At 39.1% G+C, this 22,023-nt stretch overlaps 1 protein-coding gene across 1 annotated transcript; it reads left to right on the top strand.

The window, feature by feature from the left end:
* The first annotated feature begins 7,229 nt into the window (after positions 1 to 7,229).
* On the top strand, positions 7,230 to 21,237 carry ABRA (actin binding Rho activating protein). Its single transcript, XM_042461456.1, has 2 exons — positions 7,230 to 8,016; positions 18,059 to 21,237. Exons 1-2 carry the CDS (start codon positions 7,301 to 7,303, stop codon positions 18,519 to 18,521), a joined length of 1,179 nt encoding a protein of 392 aa, XP_042317390.1. The 5' UTR covers positions 7,230 to 7,300; the 3' UTR covers positions 18,522 to 21,237.
* Positions 21,238 to 22,023: the final 786 nt, after the last annotated feature.

Raw genomic sequence — 22,023 nt, 5'->3', positions numbered from 1 at the left:
ATAGGCTTAGGCAAAAGCAAACTACTGTGGCCTCTCCTAGCTTCTGTTATTCCTCATTAATAGCATTTGCCACCTTAACCACCCTCCAGTGTTGTTTGGGCACATGTGTCCCAGTTTTCATCTGCAAAATGTTGGAAGGTATGTTAAGTAGGATCTCCAGCTTCCACTGACATTTCTTTGCTAAGGCTGATACACTAAAAGTCACCCAACCTGAAGGGATATTATGTGGCTTCAATCACTCATTATTCTGATAACCTCCATTTTCTGCCTTTGAAAACAATCCATAATATGGCTCCAGGATTGCTGAGTGACTCTCAGGTTTACCTTTTGGATATCCAACTGTTTAAATTACCTTCTAAGCTTCTTTGGGAACTCATGGTTATAGAGATAGACTATTAAAAATGTACATAACTACATACATATATGCAGAAAACTGAAGCCTACAGTGCAGATTATTCTCATGTAAGTATGCAAAGTGTAAATTTATCTGTTATATGAGCACAGTAGAGTTCGCAAGCAGCTAATGAGTCACTTGCCCCATTTTAGCTCTCAGTTTATGTCACTGAAGAATGACTTCCCATCCTTTTGCAAATCCTCAAGCACATCAGTCAGAAAGAACAAAACATAGTTCTCTCCTCACTGGAGAAACATAATTTCTACCTGAAAGTAATTATTTTGTGTACTATGATCCTGTAATAATATGATCACTGCCTTGAGTCCCTATGTTGGGAGAAAGGTAGGATATAAGAAAATAATAATAATAATAATAATAATAATAATAATAATAATAATAATATCCTCATATTAAACTAAAATTTTAAAAAAAGCCCTACAATTGCCATTCTGTACATTAGGCTAGATCAACCCATTAACCTCAGAGGTAACGCTTATACAGTATACCTCTTGTTCTAATGACTTACAGTAGAGTGCTGTACAGTGTAAGAGGTGGGAAACCTATTTTGGTCCAAGTGCTTCACATGGGGAGGAATGTCAGGGTCTGTATTCCAAAGGTGGATGAGGCCACAATCAAAACTGAGTGGACCCAGATCCCCCCATCATCTCCTATTCCTTCTCCCTCCCCATCCCTTGCATACACTTGCAAAGTGGGCAAGAAGCAAACGTCATTAAATCGTGATTAAATCAAGCTAATAGCACAGTCGGGGGGATGATTATGACACCCCCACATGCTTATCCCATTTGTGTCCCTTTTGTAAACAGTAATGGATGCGTCATTGGGTAATAATGGGGCATTTCTGTTATTATCCAATGACATGTCCATTACTGTTTATGCACAGGACATTATTGGGATAAGCATGCAGGGGGGTAATAATCTCCCCCCCCCCCGAATGCACTATTAACATGATTTAATTATTATTTAATTATATTTGCCTCCCGTGTGAAAAAGTCCAGTAGGGGCCCATTCACATTAAAGTATTATAGCACTATTATTCCATTTTAACTGCCATTGTTCATTCCTGGGAAACCCTGGGATTGGCAGTTTAGAAAGAGGGATTTAGCATTCTCAACCAGAAAAATCTACTGTAGTGGTTCTCAAACTCAGATCCTCCAGATGTTTTGAGCATCAACTCTCTGAATTCATGACTGTTGGATAAAAAGCCTGGGACTTCTGACAGCTGAAGTTCAAACACCGGGAGGACCAAAGTTTGGGAACCACTGCTCTACTGCCTCACCAAACGACAAGCCCCAGGATGATTCCATAGGCTGGAACCCTGGCATTTAAAGTGGAATAACAGGATGATAATTCTGCAGTGCAAATGAACTCCCTGGTGAACTGCCGAAGTGGCAACTCCCCTTGTAACTCCACCTCAGTTGGTCTTTCTCTTTTCTCATTGGAACGTCAGGGGCCAAGCAAAGTCAACTGATGCTGAAATACTAGTCCAATAAAGTAACTGTAGTCCAATAAAGTAACTATTCCAAGCTTTCTTTTTTTGTAGTAGTAGTAGTAGTAGTAATAGAGTAGTTATGAGTTTAAATACTCCTCCCAGCTTCAGCCACCTCTTCATGAATCCTCCTCCACTTTATGAACAATAAAATCAGGAGAACTTGTCAGCATTTGAGAGAGCAAAGATGTGACAAAAGTAGGGTTCCAGCATAGCAGCAGCAACAGTCACCTTAACAGCTGCTCTTAGTCATCCAGTTCTTGATTTCTCTCTGAAAACTTGTAGGAAAAAAGAGAAAAGATTTTCTCATATATAGGAAAGAACGGCTCACAGTGTACTACCGAAACATAAATAGGATGATGAGTGTCCAACTAAAGAATATGTTAGCTTTTTACTTTACTTTTTTCTTTTCCCTTCTTTCCTTTTCTTCTCTTTGTGCAGAGGTTGTCCACAAGTGGTAAGAATCATTTGTCATACCACATCATTTTCCTCACCTACATATCTTACATTAGTCATGATTAATTATGGAAACTAAACATCAGCTTAATTTGCATGTTTGATTGCTCAGACATACTTCTCTGAAGAACTTCCACTTTGGGAGACAAAAGTGAGAAAATTTATTCCCTTTAGCATTTGATAACTTGAAACAGGTTATGATGACTCTGAAGAATGATCTACACACATACATACACACATGTATGTTCCCACATAGAAAATGAAAAAAAAGTGCTAAAGGGTACTTCGGGTACAGCTTCTTTTTATTTTTGTTATTGTTGTTTCAGTTACAGTTACCCTATGAATAAGAAGGCACTTTTGAAAGAAAGAGGTTGGTAGCATTAACTTTTGTAGACTTGAATCTATTTCATCAGATGTAACTCCTTTTGCATATTGCAGACTAATACTGCTTTGTCTTGGAATGCTACAATATATGAATGAGAGACCTCCAATTATCAACTGCCCTTCTCAGGTCTTGCAAACTCAGGGCTGTGTCTTCCCTGATTGAATCGATCCATCCATAGTTCAGTCTTTTTCCTACTGCCTTCCACTGTACCTTGTATTATCATCTGTTCAAAAAATTTACATCACCTTATGATTGGCACAAAGAACAACAGATTCAATTTAGTAAGCATGCCTTCTAACAGAGTTCAAACTTGATTTGTTGTAGTGCTTGTTCATTTGTCTTTTTAGCAGGCCATTGTATCTGTAGAATTCTCCTCAAGCACTAAAATTTAAATGAGTTGATTCTCTTTCTGTTAGTTTTTTTCACTGTCTACCATACATAGAACCTGGAAAGACTATGGAAAGCTGGAAAGTTGTGTTGAAACCAAAACATAGTTTTTTCAGCTTTGTAGAGAAGCTGAAAAAACTCTGAGTCCTCCTTCTACCAACTTTGCCATTCCATCAGACTGTAGGTTTCTCCATCCATCATTGTCCTCTGGGAGCAGCCATTCCATCAGTCTGTAACAGAGGGAGAGAGAAGGGCCTCTCCATCAAGAGACCAACAATTTGAAAGGTTCATTTAAAAAATATATATTTTCCATTCCAGTTAGTCATACAAAAACTGCTTTAGCTTGTTCATTGTTCTTCCTCTCTTCCAATCCCTTTTCATTTCGTGTTTTGTATCCTCAAGTACTAAACCTGAGGGCAGAGACCACCTTGCTATTGATATCTGAAAGCTGTACTGAAAAGCCCTTCACTGGTGGATCAAGTGGGCAAAGGACTGTAAAAGATTCCTGGAATTAAGACAATGGGAAACATCTTGGGGTAAAAGAATGAAATATACAGCCAGTCAAGATATAAAAGAAAACTTTATTAAAATAATGTATAGGTGGCATCTCTCCCCCGACAAGTTGTGTAGAATCATAGAATCATAGAATCGGAGAGTTGGAAGAGACCACAAGGGCCATCCAGTCCAACCCCCTGCCATGCAGGAAATCACAATCAAAGCATCCCCGACAGATGGCCATCCAGCCTCTGTTTAAAGACCTCCAAGCAGGGAGATTCCACCACACTCCGAAGAAGAGTGTTCCACACTCCAACACCCCTTACTGTCAGGAAGTTCCTCCTAATGTTGAGGTGGAATCTCTTTTCCTGCAGCTTGCATCCATTGCTCCGGGTCCTGTTCTCTGGAGCAGCAGAAAACAAGCTTGCTCCCTCTTCAATATGACATCCCTTCAAATATTTAAACAGGGCTATCATATCACCTCTTAACCTTCTCTTCTCCAGGCTAAACATCCCCAGCTCCCTAAGTCTTTCCTCACAGGGCATGGTTTCCAGACCTTTCACCATTTTAGTCGCTCTCCTTTGGACACGCTCCAGTTTCTCAATGTCCTTTTTGAATTGTTGTGCCCAGAACTGGACACAATATTCCAGGTGGGGCCTGACCAGAGCAGAATAGAGTGGCGCTATTACTTCCCTTGATCTAGACACTATACTTCTATTGATGCAGCCTAAAATTGCATTGGCCTTGTTAGCTGCCACATCACACTGTTGACTCATGTTCAACTTGTGGTCTACTTGGACTCCTAGATCCCTTTTACACGTAGTTTCATTCAGCCAGGTGTCACCCATCCTATATCTGTGCTTTTCATTTTTCCGCCCTAAGTGCAGTACCTTACATTTCTCAGTGTTGAATTTCATTTTGTATGCTTTGGCCCAGTTTTCTAGTCCGTTCAGGTCATTTTGAATCTTGATGCTGTCCTCTGGAGTATTAGCTACTCCTCCTAATTTGGTGTCATCTGCAAATTTGATAAGTATTCCCCCAGTTTTGTCCTCCAAGTCATTGATAAAGATGTTGAATAGAACTGGCCCGAGGACAGAGCCTTGTGGGACCCCACTGGTCACTTCTCTCCAGGATGAAAAGGAGCCATTGTTGAGCACCCTTTGCGTTCAGTCGGTCAACCAATTACAAATCCATGTAACAGTTGCCTTGTCTAGCCCACATTTTACAAGCTTGTTTGCAAGAATATCATGGGGAACTTTGTCAAAGGCCTTACTGAAATCAAGATATACTATATCCACAGCATTCCCTTCATCTAACAAGCTGGTAATTTTATCAAAGAAAGAGATAAGGTTTGTCTGGCATGACTTCTTTCTCTGAAACCCGTGTTGACTTTTTCTGATTATGGCATTGCTTTCTAGATGTTCACAGACTCTCTGTTTAATGATCTGCTCCAGAATCTTTCCTAGTATAGATATCAGACTAACTGGATGATAATTGTCTGGATCCTCTTTTTTCCCCTTTTTGAAGATAGGGACAACGTTTGCCCTCCTCCAGTCTGCTGGGATTTCTCCTGTTTTCCAGGAGTTTTCAAATATGATTGCCAATGGCTCTGATATTACATTTGCCAGTTCTTTTAATACCCTTGGATGGAGTTCATCTGGTCCTGGAGACTTAAATTCATTTAGATTAACAAGGTATTCCTCGTTAATCTAAATGAATTTAAGTCTCCAGGACCAGATGAATATATGGTAAAGGACAAAACAGATGTTGGAAATGTGAAAAAGAAAAAGGTACCTTTTTTCACCTTTGGTGGCAATGCGAATCAGCAAAAAAAATTTGGGAAATGATAATAAAAGGTATCAAAGAAATAATAGATATTGAATTGAAATTTAAGCCTGAAGTCCTCTTACTGAACATGGTTGAAGATAAACTAGGAAAAACATGGGGGGAAATGGTTTTTTATATGTTGACTGCAGCGAGGTTAGTTTATGCTAAGTACTGGAAAATAAAGAGAGAATTTCAAGTGGAAGAATTGATAAACAAAGTGCTAGAGCTAATGGAATCAGATATAATCTCAGAAAGACTAAGAGAAAACATAAAAATGGGCCCAGAAAAAAAGGAAATAAAGAAACGAAATAAAGAAAACTGGGGGAAAATTTACAAATATTTAAGGGGAAAATGGCCTAATATTAAAGACAAAATTTAAACAGGCACTTACAGACTGTAAGGTTATAAAGAATGGCAAGAATTGAGACATTTCTAATTTCAGAGACACTTACAATAAAGAAATATTATCTTTGTATAATTGCAAAAAGAAATATCAGTGGAGAAAGAGGAGAAATCAGATAGGCATCGTAAAATTTAACATTTGTACAGATTCGTATATTAAGAATTTTCTTATTAAAAGAATTTTCTTGTTAAAAGATAAGCAGTTAAAGATAACGAGAATGAAATGGCTAGGGTTTGAACCAAGGAAGTTATGTTTTTGTTTGTCAGTATGTAAGATAGAAGAATGAATGAGAAGATTGAAGATAAAAGAGTAGAAATAAGGTTTTTATGTTACTTGGTAGTGTTTTGGGGTTGGGAGGGAGGGGAGGGGGGTATCCGGCTTGTGTTTGTTATCATTATTGGTATGGTTGTTGTTTGTAATTGTGTCATATTAAAAAAAAATGAAAAATGAAAAAAAAAATGAAAAGCCCTTCACTGGTGGAGACTGAAAGGAGGAATAAAATACTTATGATGATGGTTTGGAAACTCTTCCAGGCAGGACATCATCTTCTTGCTCTTTTAATTCCTAAAGTTTTGCATGCAGTGACATTGCAAGAGAATAACACCATAAGAATGATTCATTCTCAACAGTTATAAATAAAATTAAGGTACAGTGGGCCTTGGGCAAGGGCAACTAAGCCTGGTTTAGCTTTAGGCTAGCCTGGCCTCATCTGTGAGTGCACATTTCCATTAGCATCAAAGGCATACACTGTGCTCAGTCATTTATTTAGGCCCTGGATAAGCGTTATAATATGGAGGCAGAATTTGGAGGTCCAAATTCAGCGTTGCCTCCAGAAACCAGCATAATCATGAAGTTCTCCATGAATGAGAGTGGTCAATTTAGTTTAAGTACAATATGAAAGCTGGGAAAAGTCTGACAAATTCTACACCTACAAAGTGGTCCCTAGTATAGTAACACAACTACAAGCTTGAAACAGTTCTGTTATAAAAGATATTCTGCCCAGCAAAATGTTCAATAATGTTTCTTATCTGAAGTACCCTCCAAGTTGTAAGGAAAAATTCCATTAAGCAAGGCACTGTAAGGCATGTTTTAATGTGAAATTGAATGTGCCACCAAGGTACCTCTAGAGGGAGCATATAAAGACGCTGTTAATTTCCATCACAGCTGTGGCCAAGAAATGCACAGCCTGCGTCACCCATGTTTACCATATCCAATGTCCATCTGCTGTGGAGAAATGCAAGCCTGGACTCTTTTAGAAAAAGGACACTGCCAGGGTAAGGATAGTCTTCCCATGTGAGAAATGCTTCACATATTTTCCAGCATCATAAAGTCCCTGCACCATCTATTTAAATCCCCACCATTTCCCTTTGGTTGTTATATGCTGCAGGATAGTCTTAACTGAGTGATTTTAAAAGAAGAATAGGTGGAGAAGACACAGCAGGTGTTATGCCTCCAGAAGAACATCAGAACACCATGCCGGCCAAGAGGGCCATCAAAAAGATCCGAACAGCTAGCCTTGTCATCAGCTTGGCACGGGGTTGGCAGCAATGGGCCACTGACCACAATACCAAGCAAGCCCAGGAGCCCAGTGGATGGGCACCCAATGAGGAGAAGACACCAAGGTTCCCCCCCCAAAAAAACAGGACATTTCTCAAGAAAGACCAACTGAAGAATGACACACAACTTCCACCCAAACAGCAGATACTCAAAGAGAATGGAGAACAGAGTGCCATTGAATCTGAGGAAGCCCTCCAGAAGCTTAACATTAGAAGCAAAGAAGTGACCAAAACCATTGTGAGTAAAATCTATGAACGAGGAAGTGGTGTCAACCTCCTCAGCGACAAGTATGAGAAAGACAATGAGTGTACAGAGACAGGTAACAGTGTCAAAGAGCTCAAAGATATTGATAAACTCCTTAGTAGCAAAATGTCCCCAACCAGAAGGAGAAAGTGCTCTAACCTGGTATCAGAGCTGACTAAAGGATGGAAGCAGATGGAACAAGAGGATAAGTCCCAGGACCTAGAAATGCAGAATTATCGCAGTGACAGCTTGGATACTGAGGACAGTGGCTATGGAGGAGACACAGAGGACAAACTGGATGCAGACAACAGTAATCAAGACATATTTAGTCCTGTAAGGATAAAAAGATCCACATCAACACTGTGAGTAATCATGGCTTTTACCAAGTGGTGTTCCCTGGTAAGATCCTGCTCTGATAAAAGATTCTCTTGTGCCTGGTAAAGAATTGAATGGGGGGGGGGGGACCTCTCTTTGTTTGAAGTATTTTCTCTGTGCCTTGTTACGATAGGAGTTTTCTTACTGAGTGATGTTCAGTGGGCCTTTGGTATCTACTGGGGTTAGGGTTGCCATAATTCTCTACTATAAACCGGGACAAAATGTAGGACAAAATTTAGACCAAAATGAAGGGCATTTAAGAAAAATGGAGGACCTTAAATGTCCTACATTTTGGGCTAAATCTTATCCTACAGTTGTCCTATTTTTTGGTCTAAATTTTTTCCTACATTTTGTCCTGGTTTATAGTAGAGAATTATGGCAACCCTAACTGGGGTTTGGTTCCAGGACCTCCCATGGGTACCAAAATCTATGGATGCTCATGTCCCATGATATCCAATGGCATAGTAAAATGGTGACCCTTATATAAAGTGGAAAATCCACCTTTCCTTTTTGGTATTTATATTTTTGGGGAATATTTTCAAAACACAGATGGTTGAATCTATGGATATAGAAGGCCAACTCAACTGGCATATGAATGAGGGGTGTGTGTGATGGTGTGTGTCTACATGGTGTGTGTCTACATGATATACTGGAAGACACAAGTGCCCCTCATAAAATCCAATGAAGAATTTCCTCAAAGAAACTATTTCTAATAAACTTCTTGTATGAAAGTCATTATATCATAATTTAAATGACAACATAGGGGCTCTACATATGGGCAGCATCCAGCCACCTCTTCTTGCCCCAGATTGGTGCTGCAGATTTCATAAATGTAGTACTCATTTTGCAACAGCACTTGCAAAAGCTGTTTATTTTGACTGGGAATTCTGGGAGTTGTAATAATAATTTTTAAAAAGCCTTTCTCTAACTGTGTTTGATAGTTTCTAGATGTTTCCAATGGCTATCCCACAGGCCTCCAAGAGGCACACAGTCAGGGTAGGAAGGCAAAAGACAGCAGTCATCTCCCATAGTTTAGCCTCAACACTCAGTGTTTTCTATCCATCATACTTAGTAGGTGGTTGCTAAACCTGCTCTCCATTAATGCTTCTATCTATCTATCTATCTATCTATCTATCTATCTATCTATCTATCTATCTATCTATCTATCTAATCAAGTGACAATGAACACTTAAACTGATAGAAGGAAGATGGTGGGATGTGATTACCCTGCCCAACTCCTTTCCTCAAACCTACTGGAAATGCTACACAAAGCTGGTGGGAGCATTCTGAACAGAATGGACTCTGGTACATGGGTCTGAGAAGTGATGGATAAGTGAAAGTAGTGTGGAAGACCCACTGTGGGTGGAGAAGCCTTTTTTATAATTAGATGCCTCCACACAGTGATTCTCAAACACCTTCAGGTGTTTTGGATGTCAACTCACCAAGACAGTTTGGCCAACAGTCAGGAATTCTGGGAGCTGATGTCCAAAACATTTGGAGAACCATTTTGGTGGATCCCTTCCTTCTTCCTCATTTGACCTTGCTATAGCCTGTCCCATTAAAGAGGGTCCTGTAATCTTCCAGTCATCATTTTTGTCATGCTCTGTGGGTTATTAAGAGGAGGAGAGAAAGAGGCAGAGAAAACAAGCTTCATTAACAAACTCACACCCAGTCTCACGGAACTGCACATCATCCAATGAGTCAAGCGATCATTTCCATGTCATGTGGTTGTGCACTGTATACGAACACCATAAGGAGCTAATTATTTGCTTAATTATTTATTGGATTTATAGCCTGCCTTTCTCCCAAAACTGAGACTCAAGCCAGCATAAGAGCCTATTGAATAAAAAGACACTATTAAAACAAAAAGCAAGATGAATATTTTAAAAAGAAATAGATTAAAGGCACAACATAAAACAATTAAAGGCACATTTTTTTTAAAAAAAACATGTCATTAAGGAAACTATCATGCTCACCTAAACCAGTCCCTTTTACTTGTCATTTTAGCAACTGATCCTTTGCTAAAAATTTACATGGCTCTAGTCCAGTTAGTACATTTGTTCACAGAGTATTCCTTGATAAAGATGGACTATCAGCTATTATTTGCAATAAGATTTTTTTTATACATTTTCCCCTATCCATGAAAATAAAATCTGCATATGCCTGGGAACAGAGCCTAAACCAGAGTTGAATGAATCTGCCTATGTCTTATCCTCACCACTGGCCTCCCACAGTCTTATTCCAACACTTACGCCAATGTTCCATGTTGGTTCTGCCAAAAGTTAAAGACTTTTTAAAAACAACAACATGTAGACTGCCCAAAGTCTACCTGTTTCTTTAAAAAAATGTTTGGGACGGTAAAAACCAAAGACATACTGAGCAAAATGCCAGTAATCATCTGTCATAACCAACTATTAGCATAGCTACTTGTGCTATTTTAACAGGCTACTGTTTGCAGCAACTACTCCAGTGAAGGAGGAAAATGCTTATTAACTTCCTCTGTAGAAGAAGGTTGTACACAGCTGGAGTCTGCATCTCCCAGGTTGCTAATACCAAGAACTCATATAACAATGAAATACTGGAAAAGAAGGCAATTTCTGATCTATTTTTGCAATATATAGCTGGGTGCAGCCACTTCACCTAACTTGCTTGGTGTACAGGCATAATGATAGCAATCATTTCTGTCTTTTAAAGTGCTTGGCAGAACCCATGTAGCTGCCACCAGACCTGTCAAATAGCAATTGAACAGGCTTATAGAAGAATAACAAGAAAGAACAGATAGAGATTTGTAGGGCAGGTACATTGTTCAAGATATCTGCACTTTTATAATTTCCCCATGTACTTTTCATCTCCACACACTTTCATTGTGAACACCTCCATCACTTAAATGCCCTTCAAAGTGTTAGGAAGGATCTAATTAGGGGAATTTCTGAATTTAGCTCAATTGCTGAGAGGTAGGGTCCTAACAACACCCTTTTGGGACCGGGTTCCAAGATGTCTATGAGAGGTCCACAAGAAACCCTTGAGAGATGACGCTGAGACAGACTGCTCCGATTAAGTCCAAATATTTATTAAAAACTGAAAAACAAACACACAGCAAAAGGGGGCACACACACAATTCCTAATGAAAGTAAAGGAGGGAAATCAGGAGAGAGTTGAGAGAGGCAAATTTACTAGAGATACTTACTTCTGAAGGCTTCTCCAGGAACCAGATGTGGATATAGATGATGAGATGACACAGCCGCTGAAATGTGGGGGGAAATGGCCGAGGGAGCTAAAAGAGGGAGCTAAAATCAGAGTTCGGATTGCCATGAAGCCAGACTGTATTCTGAATGTAGCACACTGGTGTATGCTTAGACTGAGGCTTATATAGACAGTTTGTAACCTCTGGCTATGAACATGATAGCTTAACTTCAGCCAAGACAAAGGGTATGAAGACCTGGGCTTTTGTTAAACCAAGGTGAAGAATAGACTGAGCCAATGCACTTGGATCTGAACACAATCAAGGAAGGCAAACAGATGAATAGCTGGCCAGTGACTTAATCACTGAGCCATCAAGTGTGAGGCCTACAATAAAGATTTTCCTTTTGGAGGTGATGGTTTTCCCTTTAGCAACTCCCAAACCTGTCTGTGGGGAATTTCCAAAGTGTTGCTTTTCAGGGGTCTTGTGAGTATAACTGATCTGCCTACCTGACCCACTGCTTTCAGGATTATGGCTGCTAGCCTGGCAGGTCAGTTTGGGGTCATGAACGAACTCCACACACACTCCAAAATTTATTAAAATCCATATGTAGTAACAAAAGGAAGCCATCATTAGTAGCATTTCTGTGATAGTAGCATTTCTGTCATGGACTTTTGTGTGTTTATTTCTTTCAGCGCCAGTCATTTTTATACAGCTGGTTTTCTGGGTCTTGAACTGAGTTCTTTGGAGTTACAGAAGGCCACAGCATTCCCCACCCATCCCAAATGCAAATCAGAGATTTTACAGAGATGCTGACGACATCATTTTACGCAGAAGTATATGCAGTAGTCTTAATCTCCAGTCCCAAATTGTGCAAGCAGCTGCAATGAATTTATATAATTCCTAGAAGTGCAAATTTCTCTATTCACCTTAATGGCAGAACATGTTATTATCCATATTCCCTGTGCAGCCTTATCTTCATTGAAGTTAATGTAGCCCTTGTTAAGTGGGACTCTCCTCTTCCAAAACATGCCTCCCTCCCCTCAGCCGAGAAGTATTAGACTGATCATGTAAGGGAGTTGGATTAGGGGGACCCATAATACTTTGATAGGCTCCTTTATAAGTCAGTACAGTGGGCCTTGGTATCTGCAGGGGTTTTGTTCCAGGGCCTCTCCCACCATGGATACCAAAATCCATGGATGCTCAAGTCTCTTTAATACAATACCCTAATAAAATGGTGTCCCTTGAATAAAATGGCAAAATCAAGGTTTGCTTTTTTTGGTATTTATATGTATTTTTAATATTTTCAAGCCATGGATGATTGAATCCATGGATAAGAAAATCCTTGGATATGGAAAGCCAAATGTATAGTTAAAGCAATATGTTAGGTCCAGTTATATTGTAGAAATAATGCAGTTTGACACCACTTTAAGTGCTGTAGTTCCATCCTATGGAATCCTGGGATTTGTTCTTCGACAAGGTGCTAGCTGGGTGCATTCAGAGCCAGTGTGAATGTCATGGAAATAACCCGGTTTCACACCAGGTTATTTTCATAGTGTGTGGGGGGCCTGAAATACAATTTCTATATTAATTGTTTCTTTGTGCATTATGAATGTTTGGTATGAAATAGTAAATAACTTTGCCAAAAAGAACAAAATATACTACTGATCCTGGTAACATAACCAGAAGTATCTGGCTATATATATAGTAGTAAATTTTAAAAGGCTACCTTTGCTCTGCAGAATTAATACAGTTTGATGCTGCTTTAGCTGCCATGCGTGGCTCAGTGCTATGGAATTCTGAGTTTGTAGTTTTATGATATATTTAGATTTCTGTGTCACAGAGCTCTGGTGCCAGAACAAACTACAAATCCCAGGATTCCATAGGATGGAGCCATGGCAGTTGAAGCAGTGTCAGGCTGCATTAATACTGCAGTGTGGCAGCAGCCTAAGTTCATACCTGATACTTGACATTCATACTTGATACTCCCAGACAGATTGTGGAAATCCTAAAACACATAAATAAAAGATGATAACCATGGAAATGTGGTTTTCAAAAGTCACTTCTGTATGATGAAAAAGTGGGGTAAATATATATGAATCTCACCTTTCCTCTGATTTTATTCCCCTGTCCCTAATTGTGACAGTTTTATTCTGCCTTACCTAGGAGAAGTTTTTACACTTTTAAGATTTCCCCCTAGCCAGTCATACTTTAACTCACCCCAAATATTATCAAAGCTACCCATGTGAAATTGAATTTTTCTATTCTTGTTGAAAATTGCTGAAACATGGAAACTTTCTTATGCAATATATTTAAGTACATCAAAAACCTGGGCTCGCTCCCCATCATTTTAGAAAGCTAACTTGGTTCATCTCCTCCTTCTCCTCCTCCTCTTCTTCTTCTTCTGTCATTGACACCTGTTCAAACAAGGTGCAAAAGTATCACAGCAGGATAGGAGCTTTAATTTGCACTCACTTTAAGCTGCATCAGCCACCAGGCTGTCAAGAATCATGACCATCCCACTCATCTACTTGATCTAGAAAGCTAAAATTAAAACTCATGGGATAATGCCAAACTGGACAAGGTTTATGAATGTGAAAGATCAGGTATACAGGGCTTAACAAACTTGGACAGATGGTGAACTGTGACACAGCAATAAGATGATGGACAATAATGAGAAAGAAATTGTAGTCAGGAGCAAGCATGGCATAGTGGTTTCAGTGTTAGGACTACAACTCTGGAGACCAGAGTTCGTTTCCCAGATCGGCCATAGAACCCACTTGGTGACCTTTGGTAAGTTACATACTCTCAGCCTCGGGGAAGACAATAGCAAACCTCCTCTGAACAAATCTTGCAGAGAAAACCCAATGATAGCTTTGCCTGAGGGTTGCCGTAAGTTGGAAATGACATGAAGGCACACAGCAACAATTACAGTACGTGTTAAATGCATAGTGTACAGTTTAGGATCATTTTCTTTTTACTTGCAAGTAACTATGTTCAACTCTGATCTGAACTGAGACCATATGGTGGTGAAGGCTTCTTCCTTTTCAATTTAGCCCCTAGGTTGGGAGGGGGGGGGAGAGGGTTTGAAATAAAAACTAGCACACAGTGTTCTGGGTCAAGCTCATGTGTGCCTACTTATATGAAAAAAGTGATCCTAAAATTATATATTTAAATGTAGTTTAAAAACTAGTTTAGGTCTGGAGAGAAATATTCTTCTGTAGTCATCAATTTGATCAGTGGCACATATATCACTGCTATGTGACAAATCCTGGAAAAGTAAGGTGGATTCATTGTCCATTCCTGAAAAGAAGAGCAACAAGTTTGACCTTCAGATACAATTTCCACCAAACATCCCATTCAAGTCATCATGGAGCCAGGCCAGATTAACATGAACTCCTCACTAAAAATAAAAAAGCAACTGTAGCAGTGACGCGAGTAACCTTTAGCCATAGTCATTTGAACTTCTCAATACTTTCCGAAGTACCAAACCTTTAACATGGCAGTCTAGAAGTGGTAAAGATTACTTGTCTTCCCCTTGTATAAGATTTTATTTGATTTTTATGTGATTTATTTGCCATTTTCATTAGCTTTTTTGATACACCATGTGGGAGGGCTTACCCTAAAAGAGGAAGATTGCAGTATATTAAATCAATAAAAACATTACTGGAGAAAGAATGATTAGCAGGTACTCCAGAATTTAAACAGCAACTGATCCCAGAGGCCTTTAAGGCCTTATTACTTTCATCTTACAGTCTCAGGGAGAGAGAAAAACTGGCTATATATATATAGTCACATATAGACATTATAAACAACAGCATGATTTTACATTCTCCAAAGGTATTGATTTAAGTTCAGAATCCTCTATCAATTAGTCTATTTGCAGAAACAATTTGATTTTTAAAATCATTTCCCACTTCACTTGGGGAGAAGTCAACTTTTTATTTCCCCTGAAAATGTTGCTACACATTGATTGATTGATTGATTGATTGACTGGTTGATCAATTGATAGATACTATTTACTGCCTAGCCCATAGGCAAACCATTTAAATAATACAGAGAGCAAAACACAAAAACAAATAAAAACATTCTTTAAGACTTTTTAAAATCAGTCTAAAAATAGTCCTTAAAATTATTGTAAATATATTTAATTTGTAGTTTAGAGATCGGTCTTTGGACTCCTTTTCATCAATTCAAAATGGACATTGAGAAACTGGTGCATGTCCAAAGGAGGGCAACTAAAATGGTGAAGGGTCTGGAAACCATGTCCTATGAGGAACGGCTTAGGGAGCTGGGGATGTTTAGCCTGGAGAAGAGGAGGTTAAGAGGTGATATGATAGCCCTAATAGGTGAAGGGATGTCATATGAGGAGGGAGCAAGCTTGTTTCTGCTGCTCCAGAGAACAGGACTGCAACAATGGATACAAGCTCAAGGAAAAGAGATTCCACCAAGATTAGGAGGAACTTCCTGACAGTAAGGGCTGTTCAACAGTGAAACACACTCGGAGTGAGTGGAGTCCTTCCTTGGAGGTCTTTAAACAGAGGCTGGATGGCCATGTTGGGGATGCTTTGATTGGATTTCCTGCATGGCAGAATGGGGTCGGACTGGATGATCCTTGGGGTCTCCTCCAACCACGATTCTATGGCCCTATTTAAACGAGCACTATGAGCGCCCCGTCACGTGCGAGGGGTGGCGCTTTCAAACGCCCGTTGCCCCTCGCACGTACGGGGTGTAAAAATGGTGGCAACCTATACACATGGCGCCCCATTTTGACGTAACGGCCGTGTCACGTCCAAACGCCGCGTGTGGCCATTATCTTGACACCACTGCACGGTGCCTGTGCACCCTTTCAGCAGCTCCGGAAAGAGCTCCAAATGGAGCTCCTTCCTTTGGTTGTGTCGCTGGCGCAGCTTTACATGGACTGCGCCAGTGACACAAAAGAGAAAGGGGCTGAGGCGCCCCTTTCACTTTTCCCCCCACCCTTCAGGTGTCCTTGGGGCATGAAGCCCCAAGGACACCCCTTTCCAGGCACAGGGAAGCGGCCTTTTGCCGCTTCCCCGTGGCCTGAATATAATATAGAATAATAATAATAATAATAATAATAATAATAATAATATAATGGGATTATTTATATATACTACCGCCCAATCACTGGGAATCCGATCGGTTTACAACACGAGGGGATATAGACGGTTCCCTGCCCTCAGGCTTACAATCTAAAAAAAAGGTGGCAGATCGGGGCCCTGAGGCTCCCACTGTGGCAGCTGAGGCCGATCTGTCGGGGAAAGGGCGAGTGGAGGCCGCCCCACGGGGCAGTCTGTACCCCACATATGATTCTAGGACAACCTTCTAGACATGTGTGTGGCTCATCTAAACATCAGTATGTCCTTGTTTCTGACATTTACTGACATTCCAGTTTTTGCACACATCATCATCATCATCATCATCATCCAGTTTTCCTCCCAAAGGTATCTAAATCTCAAATATCTAAATCTATAAATCATATCTAAATCAATAGATATGATTTGCACCTCAAGAATTCCTGGTAAATGATGTTTTTCTTGCCTTGTCTTTCCTCAGCAGCCCTCTCAACCCTCTCACCTCATAAAATTACTCCATCAAGATTCCGTTGCTTTTGCAAAACAGATTCTTAATAAACAATTTCAAAGAGGCTTGCAAGATGACTAAAACCTGTCCAGAAAAGCAAAGATGGAGTTACATATAATGTGCAGTTTATCCCTGATTTTTGACCCTGCATTTGTCACAGTATCATACTTCATGTTTAGCACAGGAATAATAGTGACCATTTGTTTGAAGCACTTATCATAAACTATCCTGGAAAACTAAAAAATAACTTATGAAATGAAGTGAAAACTAACAGGAGCTGTATTTGTACCTTCTTCATGTGTGCATTCACATTTTCCTTATTGAGTCATACCGTCATTACTGTAATTTGACTATATATATATATATGTACAGTATGTATTTTCTAGAAACCAAAAACACCTGACTTTTTTTGTATCCCATGTCCTACCAAAACCCGAGTTGTTTTTTTTAAAAAAAATAATCAAGCTTAAGACATCGATAAGCATGAGTTTTTTTTTCCAGAATGGAATTAGTTCCCTTGGGTCTTTCCAATGCCACTTTCACATTCATTTAGTGTGTGATTGAACTGAATACAATTTACCTAGGAAATATCTTTGTCTATATACATTTTATTGTACAATTACAGTTGGCCCTCCATATCCACTGATTTTATGTCCACTGATTCAAGCATACATAACTTGAAAATATTTTAAAAATATAAAAATTCAAAAAAAAACCCCAAAGCTTGATTTGGCCATTTTCTTTAAGGGCCACCATTTGCTCTCTGCTGTATTTAATAGGACTTGAAGATCCACAGATTCTGGTGTCCATAAGGCGTCCTGAAAACAAATCTATAGCAGATGTCAAGGGCCCACTGTATAATGTGGTATAGTGGTTACAGAGGCAAACGTCAGCTTTCCATTCAGTCGTGACATTTGGTGGGTGATCTTGGCCTACTTATTGATTCTTGACTAAACTATTTCTCAGGATTGTTGTCTATATTCATTGGACAACAGATATGATTAAAGTCGAGTTTATTTTTCTTTGTAGAGAGAACAAACAAACAAATGCAATCCAGGACAAAAGCTGATGCTCTTAGATAAAAAAAGGCATCAAGAACAGAGTCATATGCATGCTTAGATAAAGCTATTGTAACAAGGTGACTTCAGAATTAATGATAACATGCCACCTAGTGGCTTTTGCTGTAGGTATTGCACTTAAACAGGGTACTTCATAAACCATGTCTTTCCTTTTTCCTCCAGTGCAAACAGAAACATCAAGGCTCCTAAGAAATACAGCCCTGTACACAATCTCAGGGGGAAGTGGGAAGAATGGGCTGATGAGCATGTGATAACACAAAAGCTCAATCCTTTCAGTGAGGAGTTTGACTATGAGCTGGCCATGTCTCAACGACTGCACAAAGGAGACAAAGGCTACGGTCGTCCTAAAGAAGGGACAAAAACTGCAGAAAGGGCCAAAAGAGCAGAGGACCACATTCATCGAGAGATGAAAGACATGTGCTTCATCATCAGAACAATGGCTGACCTCCGTCGCGATGGCAAGGCCCAAGTCACTTTTGGTGATCTCTTTGACAGATATGTCCGCATTTCAGATAAGGTTGTTGGAATACTCATGAGAGCCAGGAAGCATGGGATGGTGGACTTTGAAGGAGAAATGTTGTGGCAAGGCCGTGATGACCATGTAGTCATAACTTTGCTGGAATAACACTTCATGGAATAAGCTAAAGAATACTAGTTATTCCTTTAGCTGCAGAATGAGAACATTGCCTTTTTTTTTTTACAAAGACCAATGGAGACATCAATGCACCACTAGAAATTCGTATTTACATGTTCTTATCATGTTCATGTATTTCCTCACAATTTGGTTTGTGTAAAGGAATGAAATCAGCATATATTTACAAGAGCACTTAAGAGTCCATGGAAATGCTTTTGTCTCAGCTGAATATGGTTTAACCTTATGAGGTCTTCTGTGCTATAGCAGTGACCCATCCATCTGCTATCAAAATATGGAAATAGCATTCACATACTGCTATGCTGTTTTAATATCAGTGGAATTGTTTTAACTGGGAGTTACAGGGCACTGGAAATCTATCCACAATATATAGAATAAATTAAACTGTAGTTTACACAAATACACAAAGAGTATTTATAATTTCAAGATCGTGAAATCAGTCCTGTGAGTAATGCATGATTCAAACGTTAGTTTAGCTTGCATTATAAATTATATTTAGAAATATCTAAATGATATTTAGATCATTACAGTTATTTAAAATGATATATTTAAGAGCCTCATTTCTTGAAATTTATTTTATTTAATTTATTTACTGCACTTCTTTCCCGCCTTTCTCCCAAAGGAGATCCAAGGCAGCTTACAATAGTTTAAAAAACAAAGAGAGTTAAAACATCAATTCCAAAAATTGAAAATAGCTTAAACACTGTACTTAGTGTCAAAACTATTGAACTATGGTAAAAAAACTACTGAAACTATTTTTCTTCTAATACGTTGCCTTTCAAATTGAAAGATCACACATCTTCTTACAGAAGAAAAAAAAAGTGATTATTTTATGTTGAGTAAAAGAGCATGCTTTCCTGAGAATTGTCAAGTTACACGAACACACACATACAGAAGTATGCTTGTCTCTCTATTTTGAACATACTGAACACTACATCAGTCTGTTATCAACAACAATACTGGATATTATTACTGGAAACGATTTACAGGCATAGCCTAATATAATTTGGTGCAAACACTTAGTCACAATTTAGAGTAAAATTGTAAATGGTTTTGCATTTGTGGAATAAACTTCCTATATTAATAGTCTTAGAATAAGACTTCAGTGACTTAAACACTACCCTTGTAGGCAAAATAATGTGCTCAGAATTAATACATAAGGCAACAATTTCTAATTACCTCAGACAAGAAAGTACATTGCAGTTCAGATTTTTGGATTCAGAAACCTCATGACTGAGTTCTAAGATACTACTGTAGCTCAAAGTATGTGTTTTCTTCTTGTGAGCTTCTTTGCTCTTTCTAAAGTCATCATTTTTTTAAAAAAAATGCTTGAATATTAGTAGCTCTCTAGATTTGGGCATCAGTGTCTCCTGCCCACAATGACACAGTCCAAACCAAATGTGTAGATGCTGTCTCTTTTAAATACAGGACTTTATCAGCAATTCCTCTCAGTTCACTGGTTTTAGTGACATATACCAAGTCCAAGTTCTTTGGAAAGAACACTGCCTACTCGTTGCATTACTAATGAAGATTGCAAACATTACATATGCTTAATGATTAATTAATGATTAATGCAGAGAGGTTTATAGTTGGACCATGGAAGGAGCTGATCATGTGTGACACAAGAGGATGTTTTGGAGGAGAAACTTGAAACATGGGTTAGGAGGTACAATCATTCAGTGAGGCATGTAATCTTGTTGGTTTCTAGGCTTCATTGGTTTTTTTTAACTATGAGCACTGGATTACGACTCTGTAGACCAGCTTTGAATCCCCGCTTAACCACAGAATCCCATTGGGTGACTCTCCTAGCCTCAGAGGAAGGCAAAGGCAATCCCCCTCTGAACAAATCTTACCAAAAAACCCAATGATAGGTTCACCTTAGGGTCACCATAAATCAGAAATGAAGGCACACAATTTTGTGGGGAGGCCACATAAGATTAGACTGCAGACTGCATCATGCTTGTGAGCTGTAGCCCCAATCCCTATTTTAGGACTACTAATTTCATATTAATAAACAAAAAATAGAATCGTTGTGTCCATTTCTTATTTGCGTCCCATGAGAAGGTCCAAACCATCATCTTATTACTAGAATTTAATATGCAATATGAGCACAGATGAAGTGAATTTAAACATGCATTTATCTCCAACGTATAATCATATGTGCCATAGCTCAGTTAACACGCTTCACAGTGGTTGTTTTCCAGACTTTTTACACCTACCCAAGGTGGGAAGATGAAGGAGGCTTGGAGAATCAGACTTATGGTGCTGGTGGTAACAGAGTGTCTTCAGTAAACAATGCAACAATCAAAGCCTGAGCTGGGAAAGAGCAGGGTCCTACTCTAGTCAATCCTATTGGAGCCTACAAGCAATGTGTAAATAGCATCTGTCTCCAGAATCCCATACCAATGCATGAACAGCGAAACAGGAAGCAAAGAGGAGAGCAGATACATCTGTCTAGCCAGCTACTCCCAGCATATTAAACAAGCAGAGATCAATGAGTTTGGCCACCAAAATGGATATCATTAGTAAAGGAAAACTGGCAAAAGAGTCATCCCTTGGTGCATTTTAGAAGCCTTCAAGTGGTCTCTGGAAGGACCAAAACAGGGTGGGTTTTTTTTTGTGCTTCCCTGGTTGTTTCATTTCACATGTGCATACTGTAAGTTTTGAATAAAATATTTGCTGAAAAATGTTGAAATGCTCTTCATTTTTCTGATGTAGGAACCTATCCCTATTCTTTCCATGTTTCTTCATCTAATACCAAAATTTCTGTTGAAGGAGTAATGCCAACAAATATATCTACTTAATCAACATTGCTATGTTCCAATATTTGGATATTTTTAACAGTTTGAATTTTTTTTAAGCCTTTCTCATTTAGGCACTCTGTGCTTCCATTTAAGCATTAGGAGTACAGACAATATGTTTGGGAAGAGCTACGTATCCCTAATAACTGCACTTTGAATCTAATGCTTTTACTCATATCAGCCTAGTTGGGTCTTGCTCAAACCCTGATAGAATGAAGCTGGCCAGGACAATCTTAAATGCAAGATGAAAGGAAAGCCAAATGCTTTTGAATAGTAGCGACTGTTTGGTACCCATCCCAGGTCATAGCCCTCACTTTTGAAAATTTCCAAGATGTGAGAAATTTTCTTTTTTCAAATATATAGTCTTCATAGCTGTGTGATACAAAACATGTACTAATAGGTCCTAGATTATCCAGAGTACCTGCTGAAGCTGTCCAACCACAAGGGTTTAGAAAATACAAATTATGATGCCTCTTATAAAGTCAGATGATGTAACATCTGGTGCGAGTCTTGTTTAAGGAGATAAAAGGCAATGGTAAGCAGATGTTCCCATCAAGATAAAGGTATGAGCCTGACAAGGGAATGGATCTTGATTACTTGCTACCCATTCCACATCACAGAGTTTGTTTTCAGGTTGACTGAAAATTACATGATGGGACACTGGGGAAGGGAGT

The sequence above is a fragment of the Sceloporus undulatus genome, chromosome 4 (assembly GCF_019175285.1).
Source record: "Sceloporus undulatus isolate JIND9_A2432 ecotype Alabama chromosome 4, SceUnd_v1.1, whole genome shotgun sequence".
NCBI classification, from domain to species: domain Eukaryota; kingdom Metazoa; phylum Chordata; class Lepidosauria; order Squamata; family Phrynosomatidae; genus Sceloporus; species Sceloporus undulatus.
This window is presented reverse-complemented; position numbering and strand designations above follow the sequence as displayed.